Source organism: Erpetoichthys calabaricus, chromosome 7 (genome assembly GCF_900747795.2).
Source record: "Erpetoichthys calabaricus chromosome 7, fErpCal1.3, whole genome shotgun sequence".
Taxonomy (NCBI): Eukaryota; Metazoa; Chordata; class Cladistia; order Polypteriformes; family Polypteridae; genus Erpetoichthys; species Erpetoichthys calabaricus.
This window is the reverse complement of record NC_041400.2, coordinates 111,566,355-111,591,450: the sequence shown is the minus strand read 5'-3', so window position 1 is coordinate 111,591,450 and position 25,096 is coordinate 111,566,355. Positions and strand designations below refer to the sequence as shown.

The window sequence follows — 25,096 nt, the reverse complement described above, 5'->3', positions numbered from 1 at the left end:
GAGATTGTACACTCACCAATACAGATGGACTTCAGCCACATATTATTACAATTCCTCAAGCCTTTATCTGCGACAACTTAGTTACAGAGAGATTTGGAACAGCAATCTCATTAGACCAAATGCCCCTTTTAACACAACGCACTATATTATGTCCAAAAAATATTAATGTGGAAAACATAAATACCCAAGTCATTCCATTACTTCCTGGAGAGACACAACTCTTTCTAAGCTCTGACAAACTTGACTCTGATCACAACAATAACCATCTTCATTGACCTTACAAGTTCGGACCTGGAATTACCTTTTACACTTAAACGGCGTGTACAAAGAAATTTTCAAATAAACCTTTACACTGTGCCACACACTTTATTGTTTGCTTTCTATTTGCATCATCTACACCGTCACACTATTCTATATCTCATTCATACATCACGCTCTTTGTCATTCCCAACACCAGGGGTTGGCGAGCGAAGCGAGCAGGGGGTGCCCCCTAGTTATTTTCTATCCATTCGTTCATTTTCCTAACCCACTTATCCATGGCAGGGTCGCAGGGAGGCATTATCTTCAGCATGTGAAATAGAGCTGCCTCAGAATTAGGCACTAGTTAATGCACATTGTAGAACTGAATTTTGGCCAAAGGATATCCTTAGTGCAAGGGTGTCGAACTCCAGGCCTGGAGGGTCGCAGTGGCTACAGGTTTTCATTCTAACCATTTTCCTAATCAGTGAGTAGTTTTCACTGCTAATTAACTCCTTTTCCCTTCATTTCAGTAGCCCTGTATTAAGGATTCAGTCCTCTGAATTGATTTGTTTGATCATTAAATGGCAGCCAAACAGAAATGAGACATGGGGGGTATTTTTCGTACGTGGATTAGTCGTTTAGCCGGATGTAATTGTTGACGATTTGGCCTGATCCTGGATCTGTCAGTTTTTCGAAACTCTTGCTGGAAGTGTTGTCATAGCAACACATCCTAATCCTCAAACCTGCTCGGAGCAGGTTTGTTCTACGTAAACAAGGATTAGTTTACACACATAATTAGTGAAGGTGCCTGGAAGTCATCCAGTCATGGATTCGCCGTTCATGAATGAGCGACCAATTGATATTGGAGTGCAAATTATACGAAGAGAATTTCATATAGAGAGGGTTTTGCGCGATCGGCAAGATCCTTTATTGCTCCTGGAGGAAATTCTTTTTGAAAGATACCACTTTAGCCGAGGGGGAATATTGTACCTCAAAGATTTATTAGCACCTTATATTCGAAGTCAAACTAGGCGAAGTCGGGCTGTCATAACCACACAAACAGTATGCATTGCTTTGAGGTTTTTTACAAGCGGCACTTTTTTATATACTGTAGGCGATGCAGAAAATCTAACTAAAAGTCCAGTTTGCCAGGTAATTCGTAAAGTCTGTTTGGCTCTGAAATATTTCCTTCGGGTTTTCATAGTGTTTCCTGGACACCTGCGTGTGCAGACAATAAAAGGCGTTTCATGCCATTGCAGGTAGGTAATACACAGGCTAAAACACCCACAGTTCCATGGAGAATCTCGATCAGCCTAACATTCTCATTACCAGGATTTCCAAATGTGATTGGGGCACATGGAACTGATCAGAGTGGAGTTTGATCAAACATTATTTGGAAAATGTACCTCTCCTCCTGATGAATAATCTGACACAGTGTCTTCATCAAATATTTGACCGTCGTCAATATCTCATTGGTCAGACACAGGTTCAAGGGATATGACATTCCCTGCAACTGACCCAACAAAAAAGAGGGCTATATGGAACATACCTATAGCACACATGGAGGACAAATATATGCAATGACCATCCTTTACCTGAAATGAAGTGACCACTGCATCCTGCCACTGGTTCTGAGGAGGAGCTTCCCCCTGGAATGCCCTCAGAAACAGGGCGATGGGCATTTTGCTGGAGAGTCAACTCTTCTGCAGGGGTTAGGTCTGGACCGTGTGGACCTCCACCTGTTTTTTGCTTGTCTGCCTTCTTATTAGCTTTAAAATTAATGTTTTTTATATTATATATGATGATTTATGTCAGCAATTCTTTAGTTATATACCAATATTTACCAGTTTGAAGTATATTCTTGTACTTCACTTTAACCTGTTCCCATGTTCTGCTTGTGCTCACGTTTGATCTGGAATTATGACATATTAAGTAATAATTAATCTGACACATAGGAAATGAAACGCTGCATTCAGTAAGTACAATGCACACTACTTAGCGTTTAATTTGTCGGCCCCTTTTTGCCAGCTGTCTTTTCTGGTCTGGGTTGCTTTTACAGTGTTACCCATTGTGCATATTAAATCTTGAAATTCTTCGTGTCCTTCGAATAAAAGGTCTTGCTCCGCTTGTGAAAAAAAAAATGCGGCCGTTCTTTCGTCATTTTGTTACAGCCTATCAAAGACTTGATCATGTTTTCTAGACTCAATATATATGGGCTTTTCACTCAGCGTGGGCGCGCGCATTCATCTCGGATGATTAGCTCCAGCTAGACTAATCTAATACATGGCTGCGTTTGAAAAACCGACCTATACCGGATGAGTGTCACCGGCATTAACTTATCCAAGATGAGGCACCTGATCTCGGATGATTTAAGCGACGTACGAAAAATATCCCCATGAAACGAGCCAACAGATGACCAGCTAAACTGGGATGTCAAACTCCAACCAATTTCACTCCAACCAGTCTCTTAATGAGAAGCTGATTCTTGCTGTTAATTAAGCCCATTATTTAATTCAATGGCTTGTTGCTGCTCTCATTCTGCCACAGCAGACATTTCCAAATCTGTTGATTTTTCTGTTTTTTCTGTCATATGGTGGCTTGTTTGATGTCTCATTATTGTTTGGCTACTAATTAAGGAAAAAGAAACAATTAAGGGGTCTGAGTCAAGTTAATTAAAACTAAAGCAAAAGAAGTTAATTAGCAGTAAAAACGGCTCACTAATGAAGAAGATGGTTAGAATGAAAACATGCAGCCACTGCGACCCTCGAGGACCAGAGTTCGACACCTGTGCCTTAGTGCTTCACAATTTTAGTGGCCTGAAAAAAAGATTAATGGGGACAGCCTTATGTTATTTAATCTAAGATTTCAATTTTTCAAATTAAATAAATATAAATTCATTTAAAATAAATTGATAATATATGCGAAATACAAAAATGCAAATTCTCATAATAGGGTTTAATTTTACTTGATTTTTATTTTCATAATTGGATAAAAATAGATTTTAAAAAGCTGATACAAAGGTCTTTCATGCAGAAAAGAGAGTACTCTTGTGAATGGAAATAAACATTGAGAGCACAATAGTACAATCCTTTTCATGCAAGACACACAAGCAGTCCCATTGCAGTCTCATTTATTGTTTTGTTTTCTTAAACTTGCTTGTTCCAAAGAGGGGTCAGTGGAACTCTGAGCCTATTCAAGCAACAATGTCTATAAAGAAAGTATCCAACTGTAGACAAGGCACCAATCCATGACAGTGCACACCCAACTTACTTTACTTACCCACATTCAATCATACGGTGCCAGTTCAGAGTCAGTAGTTAACCTAACCTGCATTTTCTAGTTAAAATCTGGAAAAATTCTCTTTTTTGTGTTACAAATAGATGTAAACCATATGCCACCTATGTAGTTAGTGGACACAGAGTAACATTCACAACGGTCATTTTGGACAAACACATTGTTGCAAAAGAGTGTAAGGTTCCCCTTGTTGTATGGCTTTTTGTCTGGTATTTTTGATTTCCTCTTACATCTCAGAGGGTTTTTGGCAACTCTTAACTGCCATTTTGTGAAAAAGTGTGGTGTATGCATGTGAGTGTGCCCTGTGGTGGACCTGCTCCAGGTCCAGTATTGGGCTCTGCATGACATTAGACTGCCAGGATAACCTCCTGTGAAGCTCCAATGAATTGGATTAACACTAGAATTACCAGTCTACGAAACAACTCGTAGATCCGGCCCACCTTAAAACTGTTCTCACCTTTCTTTTGTCTTCTAAATGTGCCAATTAAGATGAGCAGCAAGCAGCCGGATATTCCATCCCCCACCGCCGCAGAACGTTCACTAAGTTTTCCCAGCGCATGCCTTGTTTCATTATCTGGGAGTGACTGAAGTGCTGGAGTTTTAGAGTGGAAATAATAGATCGCTATTTGGAATACACACGTTTCATGTGTGTTCCGTTTCTATAGTAATCTGTGTAAACACATTTCTAAAACAGAAACGTTTTTCATATTTTATTAGTAAATGGCAAAATGTAGGCATACATAAACTGTATAATGTATGAAGCCTGAAGTCCAAAGATCAAGTAAATATTTTCACAAAAGATTCAAGGAATAGACAACAGCTTCATTGGCATAGCGGTAAGATTTGCTGACTTGTAATCAAGAGTCCCGATTCGATCCCCACTCGCTCCTATATTTGCCGTTTTCAGTAGTGAGCTGCTCCTTTTGTTAATATTATACATTACACACATAACATTTGGTTTGCGTCTGTAACACACGGTGTGCATTTACTGTATAGGACTTGTAAAAGGCACTGTTTTTTTAACTTTTATTCTCTCTAAATCACGATCATGATACATACTACCGCCCCAAAACGCCCCCCCGCCCCAGAGATCTGACACTGTTATTTTTCATTTGAAAAGGAATAACTGGAGAATGCGAGTGGTGTTTTGAGACAATGGAACTGGACATTCTCTCATCTGGAGGGATTAAAACTGACACACAAATGCTGGCGAATCTGCCTTCTTCGTATCTCACCGTCACTTGATTTTTTAAAATTCAGTTTTATTGAATGTTCCTGCTCATGCTGAATTAGTGTGCACCTTATGGTGTATGATGTCAAAAAAAAACACAGACGTAGGTATATATGATATTTGGAATTATTCATTTTATGACCTGTATAGTACATTTCGGAAAACTTTGTGGCACAGATGCAACATTATTCATATTATTCATATTCATTCGCATAACATCTTGCAGTTTGTAATCAGTGACTGCGTGTTTTTTTTCCCCGATCTTGCCAGTTCCCACATGTTGCTGTATGCTGTTTCTTTTGTACTCCAGGACATGCAGAGGTTAGAATAGTACAGAGCAGTAAGTTCAGCGCTATATGCAATCATCAGATTCAAATGTTAACTGTTCACACACACGTCTTTTCTACATTTACAACGTGTGTACCTGTTACAATGTACACGCTTCTCTCTATGCTGTGGTTCCTATTACACACCTGAAAGAAAGAGACAATATATGTGAAAACATCATTGCACTAATGCAACATTATTTGAAAATGAACAGCGTCAGATCGGGTGTGGATTTATGCTGGCGCTATTACTGGATGAAAAAAAAAGATCAACATGTGCGTTGATCCAGCAGCACTGAATAAGCTCACCCGCTGTAACACCCCCCCCCCTTCCCCCCCACCCCCGATCTGACTCTAAGAAACAGTGCAAGTACAGACGCAAACCAAGTGTGATCAAGAGTCCCCAGTTTGATCCCCACTCACTCCTATATTTGCTGTTTTCAGTAGTAAGCTGCTCTTTTTGTTAATATTATGCATTACACACATACACTTTGTTTGCGTCTGTACTTGCGCTGTTACTTAGAGTCAGATTGGGGGGTGGGGGAGGGGGATGTTAGAGCACGTGAGCTTATTCAGTGCAGCAGGATCAACGCACATGTTGATCTTTTTTTTTCTTTCAGTACATGTGCCTTCCCTGTTTATTTATATATCTAGTGACTTTTCTGCCTGTCTGTCTCTCTATTACGCAGTGCTCTGTCTGTGTGTTATGGATCTTAAAAATAACAGTTATAAGGACACTTGTTCATGTTAATTGCAGTCTCAATTGTTAAAAAAATATTTTAAAAGGAGCATCCCACATGAAAACATAACGATCTCATTAACTGACAGTGCATACCAATTTATAAATTTTATGTTCGTTTGAGGTTAACTCTTTTAGGGCTAATTTTTTTTTTGTTTCTTTTCTCCCAGGGCTGAATATTTTTCCAAAAACTAACATTTTTTAAAAAAGAACACAAAGCAATTGTTTAACATATCAAATCAACAAAAAATATTTACTTTTGACAAATGTTACTGTCTTGCATGTTGTATGAGCCTGCATACTCTATGATTTCACATACATATCACATACATTTTACACAGCAAAGTATGATCTCGCTCAAAGCAGCCAATTTCAGTCATTGCCACATTGCACTCCTTACAATATGTGTTGTTTTGATGCCTATTTTTCAATTGTCTGTTGCTGCACTTTCTAACATATATTGTTAGTGTGTACTGTAGAGAGACAAGTCACCCATTTGCCATCGTGCCATGCCACTGCCACCAAGTTTTCTGCCTGCATGAAAACCGTATTGTCACCTCTTTTCATCTTCTGAAACTTTGTGAACTTTATGTATGGCATTATAGCCTGGCTCACCCCATGGGATTTGCTTCTGTTTATTACAGAAGTGAATAAAACTTTGCAGCAGCACGTACCTAAGCCACCAGGGGACAAAACACGTTGGGACCAATGCTCCCTGAAGTTATATCACCAGTTCTGTCCCATCTCTATTTGTAATGCCACAGCGCGCTTCATCTCGTCTTTCGTTGTGGGTTTCCACTTTGAAAAACGAGACTGCGATGCAAACGCAGCCCGCGATTCAAAAAAAAATCTCTGCCTACCTGTTTGTCTCGTCTGACAGTAGCTGAAAAGCAGCATCAGGAGAGAGCAGCCTGAAGTACAGCAGCTGGTGATCTGTCGTGTCCAAAAGCAAGCCGTGCCGTCTTGTAAACTCCGGTAGCCAGATCGGCTCTCAACGGATCAATGTCTGTGTATTTATCCCATGCGAACCTTGCCGTAGATGCATCGGCTGCGCGAAGGCACTCAACTGGCAGCAGATCCGCTGGCGCGGCATCGGCTGGTGTCTGATCAGCTGATGCCTGCTTCTAACTCTCTTGCTCGATCTCCTGATCACTGCCAATAAAGTCCGATTCTGAAAAATCAAGAGTCCGACTCCGCGATAATGCGCAAAACAACGTCTGCCAAATGTTTTCTTTTCTGCACTTGCTTCGCTGCCTTTTCACATGTCGGTGCCATCTTGCCTTTGTTTACATTTCGCAACTCACGCACACGCAATGTTTATTTGCCGAGTCAACGAGTCTAGCATTCCTCCAAGCACAGAGGGAATGCCTGTGACGTGACAGTGAGATTTGTCGCCATTAACAGCTGATTGTCACCCTCTATCCCTGGATGTCGACTTTTGTCGACATTCGCCTTCAACCCCTCCTGTCGACAAAAGTCGACATCCGCCCTAAAAGAGTTAAAAAGAAAAAAAAAAAAAAGAACACTTTCTACTCAACTGGGAATTGAACTCAGGTCTCTGATGGACAGTAAGCCTGCTGTGCTCTGAGACAGCGAATCTTACCGCTACGCCATGGAAGCTGTGGTATTGTTTTTGAACCTTTTGTGAAAGTGTTTATTTGATGTTTGGACTCCAAGCTGCTTCACACATTCTATAGGTTATGGCTACATTTTGTAACATTTATTACTAAAATATGAAAAAGTTTCTGTTTTAACAATGTATTTTCACAGATTACTGTAGAAACTGAAAACACATGAAATGTGTGTGTTCCAAATAACGATCTATTATTTCCACTCTAAAACTCCACTTCACTCCCGGATAATCAATCAAGGCATGAGCTGGGAGATGCTCGTGCACATTCTAAGTCGGTGGGGGGATGGAATAGCCGGCTGCTTGTAGCTTGTTTTTATCGGCACATTTAGAGAACAAAGGATGCTGGCGGAGAGGTGCGAATGGTTTTAAGGTGGGCGGATCTACGAGTTTTTTCGTAGACTCTGGTAATTCTAATGTTAAGGGGGTTTGATGATAGGTGGATAGGTAATTGTAAAAAAATGTCCACACAAATAAATACTTGCACTACTCATCCTATGTATCTTGTACTTAACATATTTCTTGAAATGTGAGAAATCAGTAAATGCATAGTAATTAAAAATTATAGGTTAGCAAACCAAGTTCCTGCTCTCCTGGATTCATAGTTATTATAGTAAATAAATTATTAGTAATATATTGAACATTGAAATAAACTAAGTGTTTAAAAAAAGCATTACTTACTTGCTACTGGGCACGAACTAGCTGTTAGGTGTATTACAATACCTGTTTGGTGATATTTAAATTTGTTTAGTTAAACTACCTTGTCTAACATGAATTTCTTTTTTTGTACAGTTTTTATACAAAAGAAAGCTTGTAATATTTTTAAAATAAATACTCTTGTCAGTTTTCAATAATTATTTGTACCTGTTGATCCAGGAGCATCTATTAAATTACTCATGGAATTCATTTTGACCGTTTACTGTAGTTTCTTAGGAATACATAGTATACCTTCATACATGCATGTAATAAAACTAAGTCTGGTAGAACTCCAGATGTACTTTAAATCATTATGTATTGTTTTCTGTTTTTATTTTAGTTACTTCATGGTGAGCAATATCTGGAACTCTGTAGACCTTTGCCAACATCAGGTATATTAATAGGAGGAGGAGGTTGGGAGCATGCACTGATACAGACTCTTTTTAATTTTTTCTTTTATTATTTAAGCAATTTAGAAATATATTTATCCTTCTTTAATTTATTTAGCCTTACTGAGGAGAGCTTAATTTTATTGTAGCAATCTCTTTTATGTTTTATTGTGTTTTCACACTCTTTGAATGTATTCATCTCTAGTTGTGATTAATTTTGCAGTTTTATTTTAAATTGACAAATTAAATACATTTTGTACTAAACCCTTATTTATCCCACTGTTGATGGCATTTATTTAAAAACATATTACTGTTTTCTACATATTTATTTATTATTGCACTAACATAGTTCATTGAACACACTGTATTTGCTGATAAATAAACTCAGCACTTTTAATTAGTATTAGTCATGAAACTTTTCATGATTGCTAATGTCTGTCCAAATTAAATATTACATCCAAACTATATGTTTTCAATCAGTTCTTATTAAGTTTACTGTATTACAGTTATCCTTTAGTTTTTTTTTTTTTAAGTTTTATAGGAGTTTGTAAACTCCAGCCTTTGTGATGAGAATTTGTACTTTATTTTGAAATAGATATTTTAAAGAACACATTGCTGCTAAACGGATTAAATTTAGCTGGTTTCAGAAATATTTAGAAGTAGAAGTAGTACCTGTTCAATACTGATGAATATATGAGCAATATCTGGATCATATTTCTTCTGTACTTTTTAATTAGGCTCCACTATCTCAAAGAGCACTCATGTGTAACATGTATTGTTTTACTGTTATTAAATCAAAATCTTTCAAATTTGCATTTTTACATTTTAAAATATTTAATATTTTTAATGATGTTTTCAACGGTTCAGGCACATTTATGAAAAATCTAATCTTTTTCATTATAAAATATTATGGATTATTATCGACGGTTCCATACATTTTATGTTTTTTCAGTCATACAATTTATAAAATATTGGATATTTTCTTGTTGAATAAAATGTATGTCCTGGTCTTTGCCACATAGTCTCTGAAGTTCTGAAAATACATTTATGGTACACACTGATCTATATATTACATAAATAAGTATGTCAAAATCAGTAGTACATAAAGATTGGTTGATCACTCTCAATTTGTCTGGTGTCAAAGCATAAGTCCGCTTATCCTGATGCTGCATTGATAGGCTCAACCTCACTATCACATAGCATTGAATGGATACCATCCAGAATTTAGACAGATGCATTATTTTAGAGCAAATCTTTGATTATGATAGAAATTGTGGGATGACCATGGTATTATAGCCTTATTTTAATGATTAATTCAACATGCTTTGCATTCAGAATAGCCAGCTCAACTATCAGATTAGATTAGATTAAACTTTATTAATCCCATAGGAAAATTCAAATGTATACAGCAGCAGGAAGATTTAAAAACAAGAATACAGTCTCAAAAGATAGATAATACATCCAATCAATTAATCGATTGATAGACAAATAAATAAATGACTTAATGGATGCATTGGGTGGAAGCATTGAATTGCCTGATAGCAACGGGAAGCAAAGACCACGAGAGGGGCTTCTTAGCACATCATGATGGAATTAGCCTGTGGGTAAAATTGCTCTAAGAGAGCACCTCCTGGGGAGATGGAAGGGATTTGTCATAGTAGCATCCAATTTTGCCATCATTGTCTTTTCCATAACAGGTTCCAGTGTGTCCAGGGTTTGACTGGTAGAATATTTCCAGCAGCTTGCTGTACACATCAAAAGACTTGAGTGTGTGTGTATGTGTATATATATCCATCCATCCATCCATTGTCTCCCGCTTATCCGAGGTCGGGTCGCGGGGGCAGCAGCTTGAGCAGAGATGCCCAGACTTCCCTCTCCCCGGCCACTTCTTCTAGCTCTTCCGGGAGAATCCCACGGCGTTCCCAGGCCAGTCGAGAGACATAGTCCCTCCAACGTGTCCTGGGTCTTCCCCGGGGCCTCCTCCCGGTTAGACGTGCCCGGAACACCTCACCAGGGAGGCGTCCAGGAGGCATCCTGATCAGATGCCCGAGCCACCTCATCTGACTCCTCTCGATGCGGAGGAGCAGCGGCTCTACTCTGAGCCCCTCCCGGAAGACTGTTCTTCTCACCCTATCTTTAAGGGAAAGCCGCATATATATATATATATATATATATATATATATATATATATATATATATATATATATTATACACACATATATATATATACACACATATATATATATATAATATATATATATATATATATATATATATATATATATATATATATATATATATATATATAAAGGTTTAGGTTAGGTTTCTTTACTTAGTCATGTTTACACAGGAAAACATGAAATTTGCCTTCTCAGTTGCATCTAATAACAGGTAACAGACAGAATGAAATAAAACAGACAAATAGAAATAAGAAAGGTTAAGGTAAGGCAGTTAGATAACACATATTTATACCAACAACAAAAAAAAAAAAGGTTACAGGATATATATAAAAACCTTATCTCCGATATTTCTTATTGAAAAGTCGTATGGCACTAGGAAGAAAGGAGTTTCTGGAGCGATTTGTGTGGGTTTTCAAAGCAACTATCCTTCCTGATTTACTGAAGTTTAGTTCTACATGTAATGGATGTCTGTCATCAGTTGAGATGATTTCCAGTTTCTTTAGCATTGCCCTCTGACACACACTAGTCAAATCATCTACATCAGCCCCAATAACTTTAGCTGTATACTTCGTAATCTGCTGGAGCTTTTTTGAGTTTTGGTTTGTCAGACTATTAAACCAGGCAATGAAACTGAAAGTGATCACGGACTGGATCATACTACGATAGAAGGACAACATGAGGTCCTTGTCTACTTTAAATAGTTTGAGTTTATGGAGGAGAAATAAGCGCTGGTTGCATTTAGAAAATAATTTTTTTGTATTTGTATTCCAGTTAAGATTGTTATCTAGGTAAGTTCCTAAGTATTTATATTCATTCACTATTTCTATCTCCTCTCCCAGAACTACAATATGTGAACATACAGATTTCTGTCTCTTAAAATAAAATATCATTTCTTTGGTCTTTTTTACATTCAGAGTGAGAGAGTTTTTATTGCACCATTTTACCATACAGTCCACTTGATTTAGATAGTGGCTTTCATCCTCCCCAGATATGCGTCCTATGATCATGGTGTCATCCGCATACTTAATAATGGAGCAGTGGTCATTGTTCTGTCTCAGGTCACTTGTGTACAGAGTAAACAGTAATGGTGATAAGACACACCCCTGTGGACTTCGTGTGTTTGAATGAAGAGCTTTTGAAAAAGTGTCCTGAACTTTAACTGTCTGTGAACGATTTAAGAGAAAGTTCTGAATCCATAGTATGATAAATGGGTTTACATTCATACTGTTTAATTTCCCAATCAGTATATGAGGCTGTATAGTATTGAACGCTGAAGAAAAATCCAAAAATAGTGCTCTGACATATGAACCAGGCTGATCAAGAAAGGTATAGATTTGATGTAAGATAAAAAGCAGAGCATCTTCCACACTTCTGTTTGCACAATAAGCAAATTGATTGTTGTCTTGAAAAGACTTTGTCTCTGTCATTAAAATGTTTTTCACCAAGTGTTCAAGGCATTTCATTGGAATAGATGTAAGTGACACTGGTCTGTAATCATTTAAACAGCTTGGCCTAGAAACCTTAGATACAGGGGTAATGATTGATTGTTTCCATAGATTTGGTACAATACCACAGGTCAGAGACCAGTTAAAAAGCAAATGAAAAACTGGGGAGAGCTGCTTAGAGCAAGACTTTAAGAGCCGACCTGATATGCTGTCTGGTCCCACTGCACTGTTTGTTTTTTGCCTTCCGCAAGCCTTTTTCCACTTCAGTTAAACTGAACCCAATCACAGCAGAATACCTGGTGTTTTTATAAAGCGTTTCCTTTATTTCTGTATTTTGGGTGCTGAAATCCTTTGTTTCAAATCTGGCATAAAAGTTATTCAGTTCATCAGCTAAAAGCTTGTGGTCTTTGTCAGCTGGAAAATCTACATTCTTTTTAGGGCCCAGTCCTGTAATTGTTTTTAGTCCCTTCCAGACCTGCTTTGGATTGTTATCATTGAACCACCTCTTGATTTTTTCCCCATACATCTTTTTATTTTGTTTAATTAACCTGTTAATCCTTTGCTGTAAAATTCGCTTATCTTCTAACTTATTTTCTTGATGTGCATGTTGCTTTTGCAATAGTAATGCTTTAACCTCTTTAGTGATCCATGGCTTACTGTTTGGGTACACCTTGACAGATTTTTCCTTAATGATCATAGACTCACAGAATTGAATATATTCGCTGACAGTATAGGTGGCCTCATTCAGTGACTGTGAGGATGTCAGCAGATCCCAATTTGTACTGGAGAAGCATTCCTGCAGTTCCTCTACACTTTCCTTGCACCAGTTTTGTGTTGTTCGTATGGCTGGTTTTTCTTGTTTCAGTTTCTGTTTGTACTTCGGGAGAAGATGAACAACGACGTGGTCAGACGCACCCAGGGCTGCTCTGTGATGCGATATGTAGGCATTAGAGACATTTCCATAGCACTTGTCTAGAGTTTTGTCCCCTCTAGTGTTAATATTCACATATTGATGATAATTTGGTAATACTGACTCCAGACTGCATAAATTAAAATCACCCATCACAAGCTTAAAAGAACCAGGTGATTTGGTTTCTAGTTTATGAGCAGTTTCAAGAATTGATTCAGCTGCAGCTCCCACATCAGCATGCGGCGGAATGTAAACAACTGTCACAAATAACTGATTAAACTCCCGTGGTAGATAGTATGGACGAAGTCCGACGGTGAGTAATTCAATATTTGGCGTGCAGATGCGCTCTTTTTCAGTGATATTCCTGCACCACCTTTTGTTAATGTAAAGGCAGACCCCACCACCCGTCTGCTTACCAGAAACTGGATTTCTGTCTTGCCGTACGCAAACAAATCCATCTACTTCGACTGCTGTATCCGAGTCTGTATTCTTAAACCAGGTCTCCGTAAAGCACATCAGACAGCTTTCACGGTACTCGTGGAGGTATCGCGCAGATGCTCTCAGCTCGTCCAGTTTATTTCGCAAGGACTGTGCGTTGCTCATGATGATGGTTGGCAAAGGTGTTTTAAAACTTATCTGTCTCAGACGTACTCGTAGTCCACCTCTTTTTCCTCGCTTTCTGGGTTTCAAAGATTTTAATTCGCCCAGTATATTAGTAATACACGGGGAGTAACTGGTAGCTGGTCTCATAGATAGCAACGCATCCCGGCTGTAAATGAACAGCGCCGGCCACACACCTGGGATTTCCTGCGCAGGTAGTGCGTTAGTGTCCCGTTGGATTCCAAAGGCGATAACGATCAAAAATAAGAAACTTTCGCAAATGTTGTTAAGCATTTTAAAGAAATAACTACTTGCAGACTAGTAAAAAGAAAAAGAAAATAAAAAGAAAACAATTTTACACAATTTAAGAAGAAAAAAACAGGTACAAAACACGGAGAGATGCACTGAGAGGTCTGCTACAGAGCAGCGATATATAATATACAGTGCATCTGGAAAGTATTCACAGTGCATCAGTTTTTCCACATTTTGCTATGTTACAGCCTTATTCCAAAATGGATTAAATTAATTTTTTTCCTCAGGATTCTACACATAACACCCAATAATGACAACGTGAAAAAAGTTTACTTGAGGTTTTTGCAAATTTATTAAAAATAAAAAAACTGAGAAATCAGTTTAGATGACCGGCCAGCTCTAGGAAGAGTCCTGGTGTATATACAGTAGAGTCTCGCTTATCCAACCTTCGCTTATCCAACATTCTGTATTATCCGACGTCCCACTGCAAAAAAAAAAAAAAAATGCATCAATCGGCAACAAGAACTGCAAGTTGCAAGCGTGAGCGTAGTCTATTTTTTGTTGCTAAGTTCATTTTTTCAGTTAAATTTTTCTGTTGTTTTGTTGTAAAACATGATTACAGTGGATTATGTGACTGGCCCTCTCTGGCGTGCACGCGCGTTCGTGTGTCTCTCTCATGCGCGTGTGTGTGTGCGTACGTCTCTCTCTCTCTCTCTCTCTCGTGTGTGTGTGTGTCTCTCGCACGTGTGTGTGTGTGTGTGCGCGCGTGCATGTGTCTCTCTTGCGTGTGTGTGTGTGCGCTCATCTCTCTCATGCGTGCGCGTGCGTGTGTCTCTCTCTTGCGCATGTGTGTGTGCATGTGTCTCTCTTTCTCTCGCGTGTGTGTGTCTCTCTCACTTTCTGTTGCACGTGTGCATGTGTCTCTCTCGTGCGTGTGCTTGTGTCTCTCTCTCTTGCGCGTGCATGTGTCTGTCTGTGTCTCTGTCTCGCGCTGTCTCTCTAACGCTGCACAGGGAATGCACAGGGAGAGACTGAACACGTGCAGAAATCATCGGCGCGCACAAACCGAAAGGGAAACTGGCTTGTTCCTATACCAAGTGTGTGGTCGTGCATAGAGGCAAAAGTTTGGCGAACTTTTTGGTCATAACCCGATTTGTACGTGTTCAGAGATGTTCGTGAACTGAGGTTCCACTGTATTAGGCTCGTAATGTGTAAAATTATAACATAGTTTGACGTTTAACAGGCTTTTTCTTAACACCTCCCATTATCCGACATTTTTTTTGCTTATCCGACGTTCTGCCGGCCCGTTTATGTCGGATAAGCGAGACTCTACTGTATAATATTATGAGGGGCCGTTCAGGAAAAAAAGATTGGTTCATAAATATATACATTGGTTCAGATATATATATTGGTTCAGATACATTGGTTTGAATATATACATTGGTTTTAATACATCCGTTCAGATATATATATCGGTTCAGATATACATTGGTTGGGATGCATTGGTTGAGATATATACATCGGTTTGAATACATCCGGTCAGATATATACATTGGTTTAGATACATTGGTTGAGATATATATAAATTGGTTTGCATAGATCCGTTCTGATATACAGTAATCCCTCGCTATATCGCGCTTCGCCTTTCGCGGCTTCACTCTATCGCGGATTTTATATGTAAGCATATTTAAATATATATCACAGATTTTTTGCTGGTTCACGGATTTCTGCAGACAATGGGTCTTTTAATTTCTGGTACATGCTTCCTCAGTTGGTTTGCCCAGTTGATTTCATACAAGGGACGCTATTGGCAGATGGCTGAGAAGCTACCCAACTTACTTTTCTCTCTCTCTCTTGCGCTGACATTCTCTGATCCTGACGTAGGGGGATTGAGCAGGGGGGCTGTTCGCACACCTAGACGATACGGATGCTCGTCTAAAAATGCTGAAAGATTATCTTCATGTTGCTCCCTTCTGTGCAGCTGCTTCCTGAAGCAACATGCTGCACGGTGCTTCGCATACTTAAAAGCTCGAAGGGCACGTATTGATTTTTGATTGTTTGTTTTTCTCTGTCTCTCTCTCTCTCTTTCTCTGCTTCTGACTGAGGGGGTGTGAGCTGCCGCCTTCAACAGCTTTGTGAGGCGGTGCTTCGCATACTTAAAAGCCAAACAGCCCTATTGATTTGTTTGCTTTTCTCTCTCTTTCTGACAGTCTCTGCTCCTGACGCGCGCTCCTTTGAAGAGGAAGATATTTTTGCATCCTTTAATTGTGAGACGGAACTGTCATCTCTGTCTTGTCATGGAGCACAGTTTAAACTTTTGAAAAAGAGACAAATGTTTGTTTGCAGTGTTTAAATAAAGTTCCTGTCTCTCTACAACTTCCTGTGTTTCTGTGCAAATCTGTGACTCAAGCGTGACAATATAAAAATAACCATATAAACATATGGTTTCTACTTCGCGGATTTTCACCTTTCGCGAGGGTTTCTGGAACGCAACCCCCGCGATGGAGGAGGGATTACTGTATATGAATTGGCTGAGATACATCCGTTCAGATATATACATTGCTTTGAATACATCCATTCAAATATATACATTGGTTGAGATATATATATTGGTTGATATACATTGGTTTAGATATATATAGTAGTTTAAATAGATTGGTCTAGATACATACATCCGTTCAGATATACAGTGCATCCGGAAAGTATTCACAGCGCATCACTTTTTCCACATTTTGTTATGTTACAGCCTTATTCCAAAATGGAGTAAATTCATTTTTTTCCTCAGAATTCTACACACAACACCCCATAATGACAACATGAAAAAAGTTTACTTGAGGTTTTTCAAATTTATTAAAAATAAACAAAATTGAGAAAGCACATGTAGATCCGTTCAGATATATACATCGGTTGGGATTTACGGGCAGGCACAACATGGCCACCCAGGTTTAGCATCTCCCTTTCGCTTCATCATTGCTTCAACACTGTTGTCATTATTGTGCATATTTTATACAAGTAGCATATGCCTGTCTGTCACGTTTTGTTTCGTAAGCCATCTTGGTTCGGGGTCCTCGATTTCAAAGCACTTTTTTTCCTTTTATTATTTAAAACACTCGCACAGATACCCGCCTCCTCGCCCCACTCCGTCCCTCCCCGGCTCATTGTACCCGCCTCACTCGCTCCCTCTTGTCCCTCCCATGACAGATTCTTCTCAAAAGCCGAGTTACCGGAAAGCATTGATCTCAACCGCAGTACCTCCCATTTTTTCACCTCAACAGACGCTGGTGTATCTTTGACTGAAAGCTGCCCGGTGTTTTCTGTTATTCCGTATTGGCAGCATTTCATTAAAGGGCAACCTGTTTCATCAAGGATATTAGTCCTATTTGCTGAAAGGATGTTATGGAGGAAAACACTGGAATAGCTCTGTTTCTTTTGTATGTTTATCAGGGATCAGAATGATCAGAATATCCTTACTTCACAAATAACGGGTGTTTAACTGTTTTTATAGTAAAACTGACAAAACGACACACATGCACATGCACACACACACACACACACACCCTCAAACTCACAAATCGTGGGTTGCACACACTGTAGATTAAGTGTATGTGTCAGGGGCGATCATCAAGAGACGCTGGTTTATCATTGACCGAAAACCGCCCGGTGATTTCTGTTATTTCGTATTGACAGCATTTCATTAAAGGGCGATCTGTTTCAGCAAGGACATTAGTCCTGTTTGCTGAAAGGATGTTATGGAGGAAAACACTGGAATAGCTCTGTTTCTTCTGAATGTTTATCAGTGATCAGGGATCAGAATGATCAGAATATCCCTGCTTCACAAATAACGGGTGTTTAACTGTTTTTATAGTAAAACTGACAAAACCACACACATGCACACGCACACCCACACACGCACACATACTGTATATATAAATACTTAGAAAATATAAGTATAAGTATAAGTTGTAAACCGAATGCAATCTAACTGAGCAAAAGAAAAAAGCTCTTTTAATTTACACTCATTTTTATGAATATGCCCTGTCCTTAGTAACCAACTCTGTGTCCTAGTAATTTTTTGCACTTTTGAGACAGACTTAAAGTGGAAAACCAACTTTTTACCCAAAGTATACCATTACAAGGTAGTCATCATGCATTCTATCTTTAGCTTAGGCTGGGGTGCTTTAGACAATACCTGCAGTATGTAGATTTCAGTTGTTGGAGCAAAAGTCCTTTTTTGTTCCAGTGAACATTTAATATTCTGAGAGTGCACAGTCTAACTTCAGATAAGGCAAATATGAAAAACTGACAAATATTCTAAGAATGTTTTGTTATTTCCCTTTAGAACAAGGGCATCCATATAATTTACGCTGTTTTATATATTTGTGCATAGGTTTTGCAAGAATTTAGAGTAGTTGTGCCATTTATTCTTCCATTTCACTGCTATTCTCTGTGTCATCTACTTTGACATACTTGTAACTGAAGGTCTATAAGATTAGTAAAAAAAAAAAAAAAGGGTGCACACATTCATTCAAATTGCATTTGATTTTTTTCTAATAAAGCATGCTGTAGATCTTCTTTAATACCAATTTTATGCTTCATTTAACTATACTGAAGAAACTGCTTATATTAAGGTAAAAGCACAAAAAAGGTATTGAGCCCCCTAGACTTTTTTCAAGGTATACTGTATGTCAACAGAGACAGATGGGGAATTAATTTAAGCAGTTGTTTTTTTTTAAGAAACCAATTTGGTGCCTGTTAATGGCAGATAAATGCTTGCATTATGCTTTTTATTGCTAAGATGCTGCCTAGAAATAGCCTGAAGTGATTATTTCCTTTTCATCAACACTTTTGAGGTCAAGCAGAGTAACAACAATGTAATGAGTGTCACGTTTCATCAGCAAAATAGTTTTACTTCACTGTGCCACCATTTAGCCACTGGCCAGAACTACTATCCCATTAAATTAAATGCTTTTGCCTTGATAACTGTCTTCTGCTTAATTTGTATTTTCCCACTGTCCATATAAACACGTGTGGTTGCACAATATGTGCTACTTTTTTCTATCTGCTACATTGAGAGATAACAATCTCATATTTCTTCACCTACAGGCACACTGACCTCTCAAACTACAGTTGCAGATATTCTTGACAAAGGTTCTGGTGCCCTTATCATCTTAGATGGTAAGTTCTGTTATTTTAAGAAAATGTCTTTATTATACTGTATAAATTGTTAAGATGTATTATTTTTAAGTTTGTTTTTGTTTTACCTTATTTTTTCAGTATGAGGCACAAAGAAATATGCAAAAAAAGAGTACTACTTTTCAGAGTCTGAACACCTTGAGACTAACAAATTCTTATCAAAGAGTTAAATGAAGGATAAAATTTCTCACTAGACACAGTGTCCTCCATGTGAATTAGTGCGTATCCATCGCAGTGTAGTAAAGTCAGATTTGCTACTTTTTCTTTATGCAAAGTAAATTGGTTTTGAGATGAAAAGCAGAATACAGAGCAAAATTACTACATTGTAAGTTCATTTTGAAGCATTAGGACACCAGAATAATGTTTTTGGTGGGAATGTGTTTCTTGTTGTATAAATTTTTCATGCTGTATTTAGTCTTCATCTTTATTTCTTTCTTTGGAGTTAATTGGTCTCAACCATCATGAAGATTAGAGAAAAGTCCTTAAAAGGAAAGATGAAAATTAGGATGCAGAAAATAATTTTAAAAGAACTGAAACACAGGATGTGAGGATAGGAAAAATTAAGAACCTGGAATATCTTGAAATAGAGAAACATCTCATGTACTCAATAGTTGGCATTAAGCAGATAAGTTGATTAAAACAACTAGACTACCCAATCCCAGTAAACATGAATTTCATTAGGAGGGTTTGAGAATGTTGTGTAATGTTGCTTAGTATTACCTGAAATAGGGGTGATATAAAAGGTTGTGTTATTCTAAAATATTTGTTTATCTAAAGATATGACTGAATTACTGAAGGACCTTAGTAGTAGTAGTAGCAATAGTCTACCTTCCATGAGGGCTGCATGCATTTCTTCTGGGGAAGTTGGGCTCATTATACTGAAGGAAAGAGTAAAATCCCCAAGAGAGTGCTAAGGCTTATATAGGGAGTGGAAGCCAAAATTGACAATACTGATAAAATAAAGCAAAGTCAAAGAAATATAGTGTAGAAAGGTAGACATTTACTTTTATTTTATGTGTGCTACATAGCCTTTATGGTTAACAGGAAGAAGGAAGACCCCTTCCTTCTTCACAAATTTCAAATAACAGTATTAATGATAATACATTTTGCTTATATATTTCCTTTTCCATGCTCAAAGCGCTTTACAAAGAGTCAAAATGAGCAACAAAGCATTTACAACACTGAAAATAAATAATATCCTCATAAACACTAAATATAGGTACAGGCAGCACAAAGCAGTGAATTAGAAAGAGGCATTAGACCTGAGTAAAAATACAAAATATACAAGAAAACTCTGAACAAACAACATAACATAATCTGTGTTACAAATAATTGTTACTGCCTCATCCCGATCACTTTCAAAGTATGCTGTCTTTCTTTTTCCTGTGTTTTTCCTGAGTAGAATAATGAAATTTAGTGCATCACATTAACTTAGAAAAGCCCCTCATTCATAAACAGACTAATCACACACTAAGAATGAACAATTGCCAATTTATAGTAATTTGTTTTATAATTTGGCATTGTAGCATTTGAAGTGTAGATAATTTTTTTTACTATGGGAAAGGTTATCATAGATGTACTATGTAAATTAAGGGGCATGATTATTGTGATGATCTTATAGCCTGAAGTTTTCAAGAAGATTAAAATGGTTTAAATATCATGTAAATTCGATGTTGGTGGGGTAGCTTTATTTGAATGGTGTTGAGGTGGTTTACAATTCTCTACATACCTCTAGGAGACTGGATTCACATCCATACTGTTTATGAGAAGTTTTTATGTGTTACCTATGTCTACAAGCATTTTTTTTAATTTTATTTTTATGTGTTCTGCCACATTCCAAAAATAGTCCGTTTATTAATTTAAATGGTGACTTGAAATTGGTACAAAGAAAGCTAGTGTGGGAGCATGCATAGTTGTTTGTATGAGTGTCCCCTAACATAGATTCCTACTATTTCTAAGAAAACAAATGTGTAAGAATCTATCTAAATAAAAATGATAAACTGTAAACATGAGAGTGAATTTCTAGCATGAGACAACATTACATTGGAATCCTGATCAGAAGAGTTGGTACAGAAACTTCAGATTAAATAGTAACTATCTAAATACCTAGCTTCAACTGCCTATTTTTTTGAAAAGTACATTTACCACATTAAATTACTTAATATATGTCATAGTTATTATTTATTTATTTATTTTTTACTGGTTGCTAATATGTATTTATTGTTTAGGTCCTAATGCATATACTATTCTTCTTTATTGTTTTCTTCCTTTGTAAAGCACATCACAAATTGTGTGTCTCACTAGGGTAGAATCTTCAAAATTAGTGAAGATTGTGTATTAATATCTATGATTTTCAAATAAAAACTTCAAAGTGCTTGTTAATTCTGCATTAAATGTTCTAATTATTTCAAATTATACCCTACAGTGTTAAGCTTGTCAACTTCTAACGATGAAATACAAATTAAATATCATAGATGTTATTTGAGAAAAAATTCTCAAAATACTCTCTTGATCCTCAGTCATCAATTGCTTATCATTCATCTTTAAAGACATATCAAAAGGTACTTTTAAACAGAATGGTAACTCAAGCCAGAAACTGAATTGGCATTGAGGAACCATGAAGTAGTAAAGCTACCTTCAGTTTTACTGGGTTGCTGTATAGCAAATATAGATAGATAGATACTTTATTAATCCCAAGGGGAATAAGGAATATTAATTGGTTAAAGAAAATAAAGTAACAGGATTGAATGCCACTTTAAAAACATACAGTGCATCCGGAAAGTATTCACAGCGCATCACTTTTTCCACATTTTGTTATGTTACAGCCTTATTCCAAAATGGATTAAATTCATTTATTTCCTAGAATTCTACACACAACACCCCATAATGACAACGTGAAAAAGGTTTACTTGAGGTTTTTGCAAATTTATTAAAAATAAAAAAAACTGAGAAATCCCATGTACATAAGTATTCACAGCCTTTGCTCAATACTTTGTCGATGCACCTTTGGCAGCAATTACAGCCTCAAGTCTTTTTGAATATGATGCCACAAGCTTGGCACAGCTATATTTGGCCAGTTTCACCCATTCCTCTTTGCAGCACCTCTCAAGCTCCATCAGGTTGGATGGGAAGGGGCGGTGCACAGCCATTTTAAGATCTCTCCAGAGATGTTCAATCAGATTCAAGTCTGGGCTCTGGCTTGGCCACTCAAGGACATTCACAGAGTTGTCCTGAAGCCACTCCTTTGATATCTTGGTTGTGTGCTTAGGGTCGTTGTCCTGCTGAAAGATGAACCATCGCCCCAGTCTGAGGTCAAGAGTGCTCTGGAGCAGGTTTTCGTCCAGGATGTCTCTGTACATTGCTGCAGTCATCTTTCCCTTTATCCTGACAAGTCTCCCAGCTGAAAAACATCCCCAAGGCATGATGCTGCCACCACCACACTTCACTGTAAGGATGGTATTGGCCTGGTGATGAGCGGTGCCTGGTTTCCTCCAAACGTGACGCCTGGCATTCACACCAAAGACTTCAATCTTTGTCTCATCAGACCAGAGAATTTTATTTCTCATGGTCTGAGAGTCCTTCAGGTGCCTTTTGGCAAACTCCAGGCGGGCTGCCATGTGTCTTTTATTAAGGAGTGGCTTCCGTCTGGCCACTCTACCATACAGGCCTGATTGGTGGATTGCTGCAGAGATGGTTGTCCTTCTGGAAGGTTCTCCTCTCTCCACAGAGGACCTCGGGAGCTCTGACAGAGTGACCATCGGGTTCTTGGTCACCTCCCTGACTAAGGCCCTTCTCCCCCGATCACTCAGTTTAGATGGCTGGCCAGCTCTAGGAAGAGTCCTGGTGGTTTTCGAACCTCTTCCACTTATGGATGATGGAGGCCACTGTGCCCATTGGGACCTTCAAAGCAGCAGACATTTTTCTGTAACATTTCCTAGATTTGTGCCTCGAGACAATCCTGTCTCGTAGGTCTACAGACAATTCCTTTGACTTCATGCTTGGTTTGTGCTCTGACATGAACTGTCAACTGTGGGACCTTATATAGACAGGTGTGTGCCTTTCCAAATCATGTCCAACCAACTGAATTTACCACAGGTGGACTCCAAGTAAGCTGCAGAAACATATCAAGGATGATCAGGGGAAACAGGATGAACCTGAGCTCAATTTTGAGCTTCATGGCAAAGGCTGTGAATACTTATGTACATGTGCTTTCTCAATTATTTTATTTTTAATAAATTTACAAAAACCTCAAGTAAACTTTTTTCACATTGTCATTATGGGGTGTTGTGTGTAGAATTCTGAGGAAAAAAATGAATTTAATCCATTTTGAAATAAGGCTGTAACATAACAAAATGTGGAAAAAGTGATGCGCTGTGAATACTTTCCGGATGTACTGTATAAAGCCCTGTCTGTCTGAAAGGTTAACTGGTCTAAATCATTTCTTTTCCCGCTGAATTCTTCCTGTCATCTCTTTACATTTTCCTAATTCATTCCTCAGATCTATGCCACAGTCCAGGAGCTTGCAGCTGCCACCACATTCTTAAGGGTGTCAGAAACTCTATTTCCTCTTGTTTCCTCCTTCATTTCTCTCATTCCAGTCCAGACTAGCAGTTAATAAAATGAATTTAAAGTCTGTAGTGTCTTCATTCCCCTGCAATCAACGACCATCTATTAAACAATCTAGTTTGATCCACGACAGGTAGGATGTAGGTGTCTTCCACACAAATGTTAAACTATACTGCCTTGCCTTTACTCTTAAGACCAGTCTGGAGGTGGGTCTGCCCGCCACAGCATCCTTCTTCCTGGGTTCCCACAGAAACAAAATATATTTTACCCCATTGCTCAAGTTCATTTTATTTCTGTTGTAATAAAATGAAGTTCCTTTCTCTTGTCACTACCCCGACTATATTTTATACACTTCAGTCATAGAGATGTGTAAAAAAAAAAAAAAAAAGATCCACTGCCAAGATGGCTCCTCCACACTCCTTTATTCCACAGTTCTGCCCTAAATATCAGAGGCCATCTAATTTCTTTCTCACAATGGTGTCAGTCTGGTATATCTGTACTGGGATGTATATTTAACGAGTCAGGGTTGGAAACATTCCTTTCTGTTCGATTTAGACATCCTATCCCTTCCACTCTACTTTTTGTGTAAACAGCTGAGGTCTATGCTCAGGTCATGTGGAGTCTGTCTCTGTTCCCCTCTTCTAATTCATCCCCATTTTTCATTTGCATCAACCCTTTGTCCCAAGTCCAAACTAATGTTTGGTCTCTGCTCCCTCCTACACAGAGCTTCCCTCAAACCTTTCCCTGCCATGTCTTATTGGCTAACAAAACCATTCCCCATCCTTTGCTTTGTTCTGGAAAACCATCTTTCTAATTTAAAAAAAAATCTCCATAAACCCTAATTGCCAGCTCACATATAAATTAAATTTGTCCATAGATTGTACCCTACATCTTGGAAACCTCATTTAATAGGAGTAGAACTAGATTCCCAATGTCATCTTTGCCTTCTTAATGACCCTTGCACCTTCCTTCACATGTTCTGGGAATGTCCTCTGGTAGTGGCTTTCTGGCGCTATGTGGCTGAATTCTTCTTAATGATTTCTTTCCCTCTCAATTCCTTTGTCCTCTGAAGTTCTTCTTAACTTGGTCCTTTCCTCTCTTTCCGCAATTTCCATTTCTGTCTCCCAGAAGTGGCTTTTAATGACTGCAACCATTGTAGCTAAGTTGCTTTTAGCCTCTCACTGAAAATCACCTGCCTTTGTCTTCCCTGCAATTTAGAAGTCTTTCATTTTACAGTATTACTCTTCTTGAACTTTTTATGTCTGAGGTCAACAATTGTTGTAGCTGTACTATCCATAACTGGTTCAATTCTGTTCAGTTAGTAAAGAGCTGATTGGGTTTGCTCCATGAGGCAGGTTTCTCCTGTCTACCATTTCTGTTTTTTTTAAGATTCTGAATATTTGAT

General features: G+C 38.2%; 1 protein-coding gene across 1 annotated transcript in view; it reads left to right on the top strand.

Annotated features, from left to right (window-relative positions):
- hsd17b4 (hydroxysteroid (17-beta) dehydrogenase 4) overlaps positions 1-25,096 on the top strand; it is a 228,134-nt gene that overhangs the window by 102,894 nt on the left and 100,144 nt on the right. The window contains exons 14-15 of the mRNA XM_051929986.1: positions 8,497-8,548; positions 19,036-19,107. Of these exons, the coding sequence (XP_051785946.1) occupies positions 8,497-8,548; positions 19,036-19,107 (124 nt within the window). The remainder of the gene's footprint in view (positions 1-8,496; positions 8,549-19,035; positions 19,108-25,096) is intronic.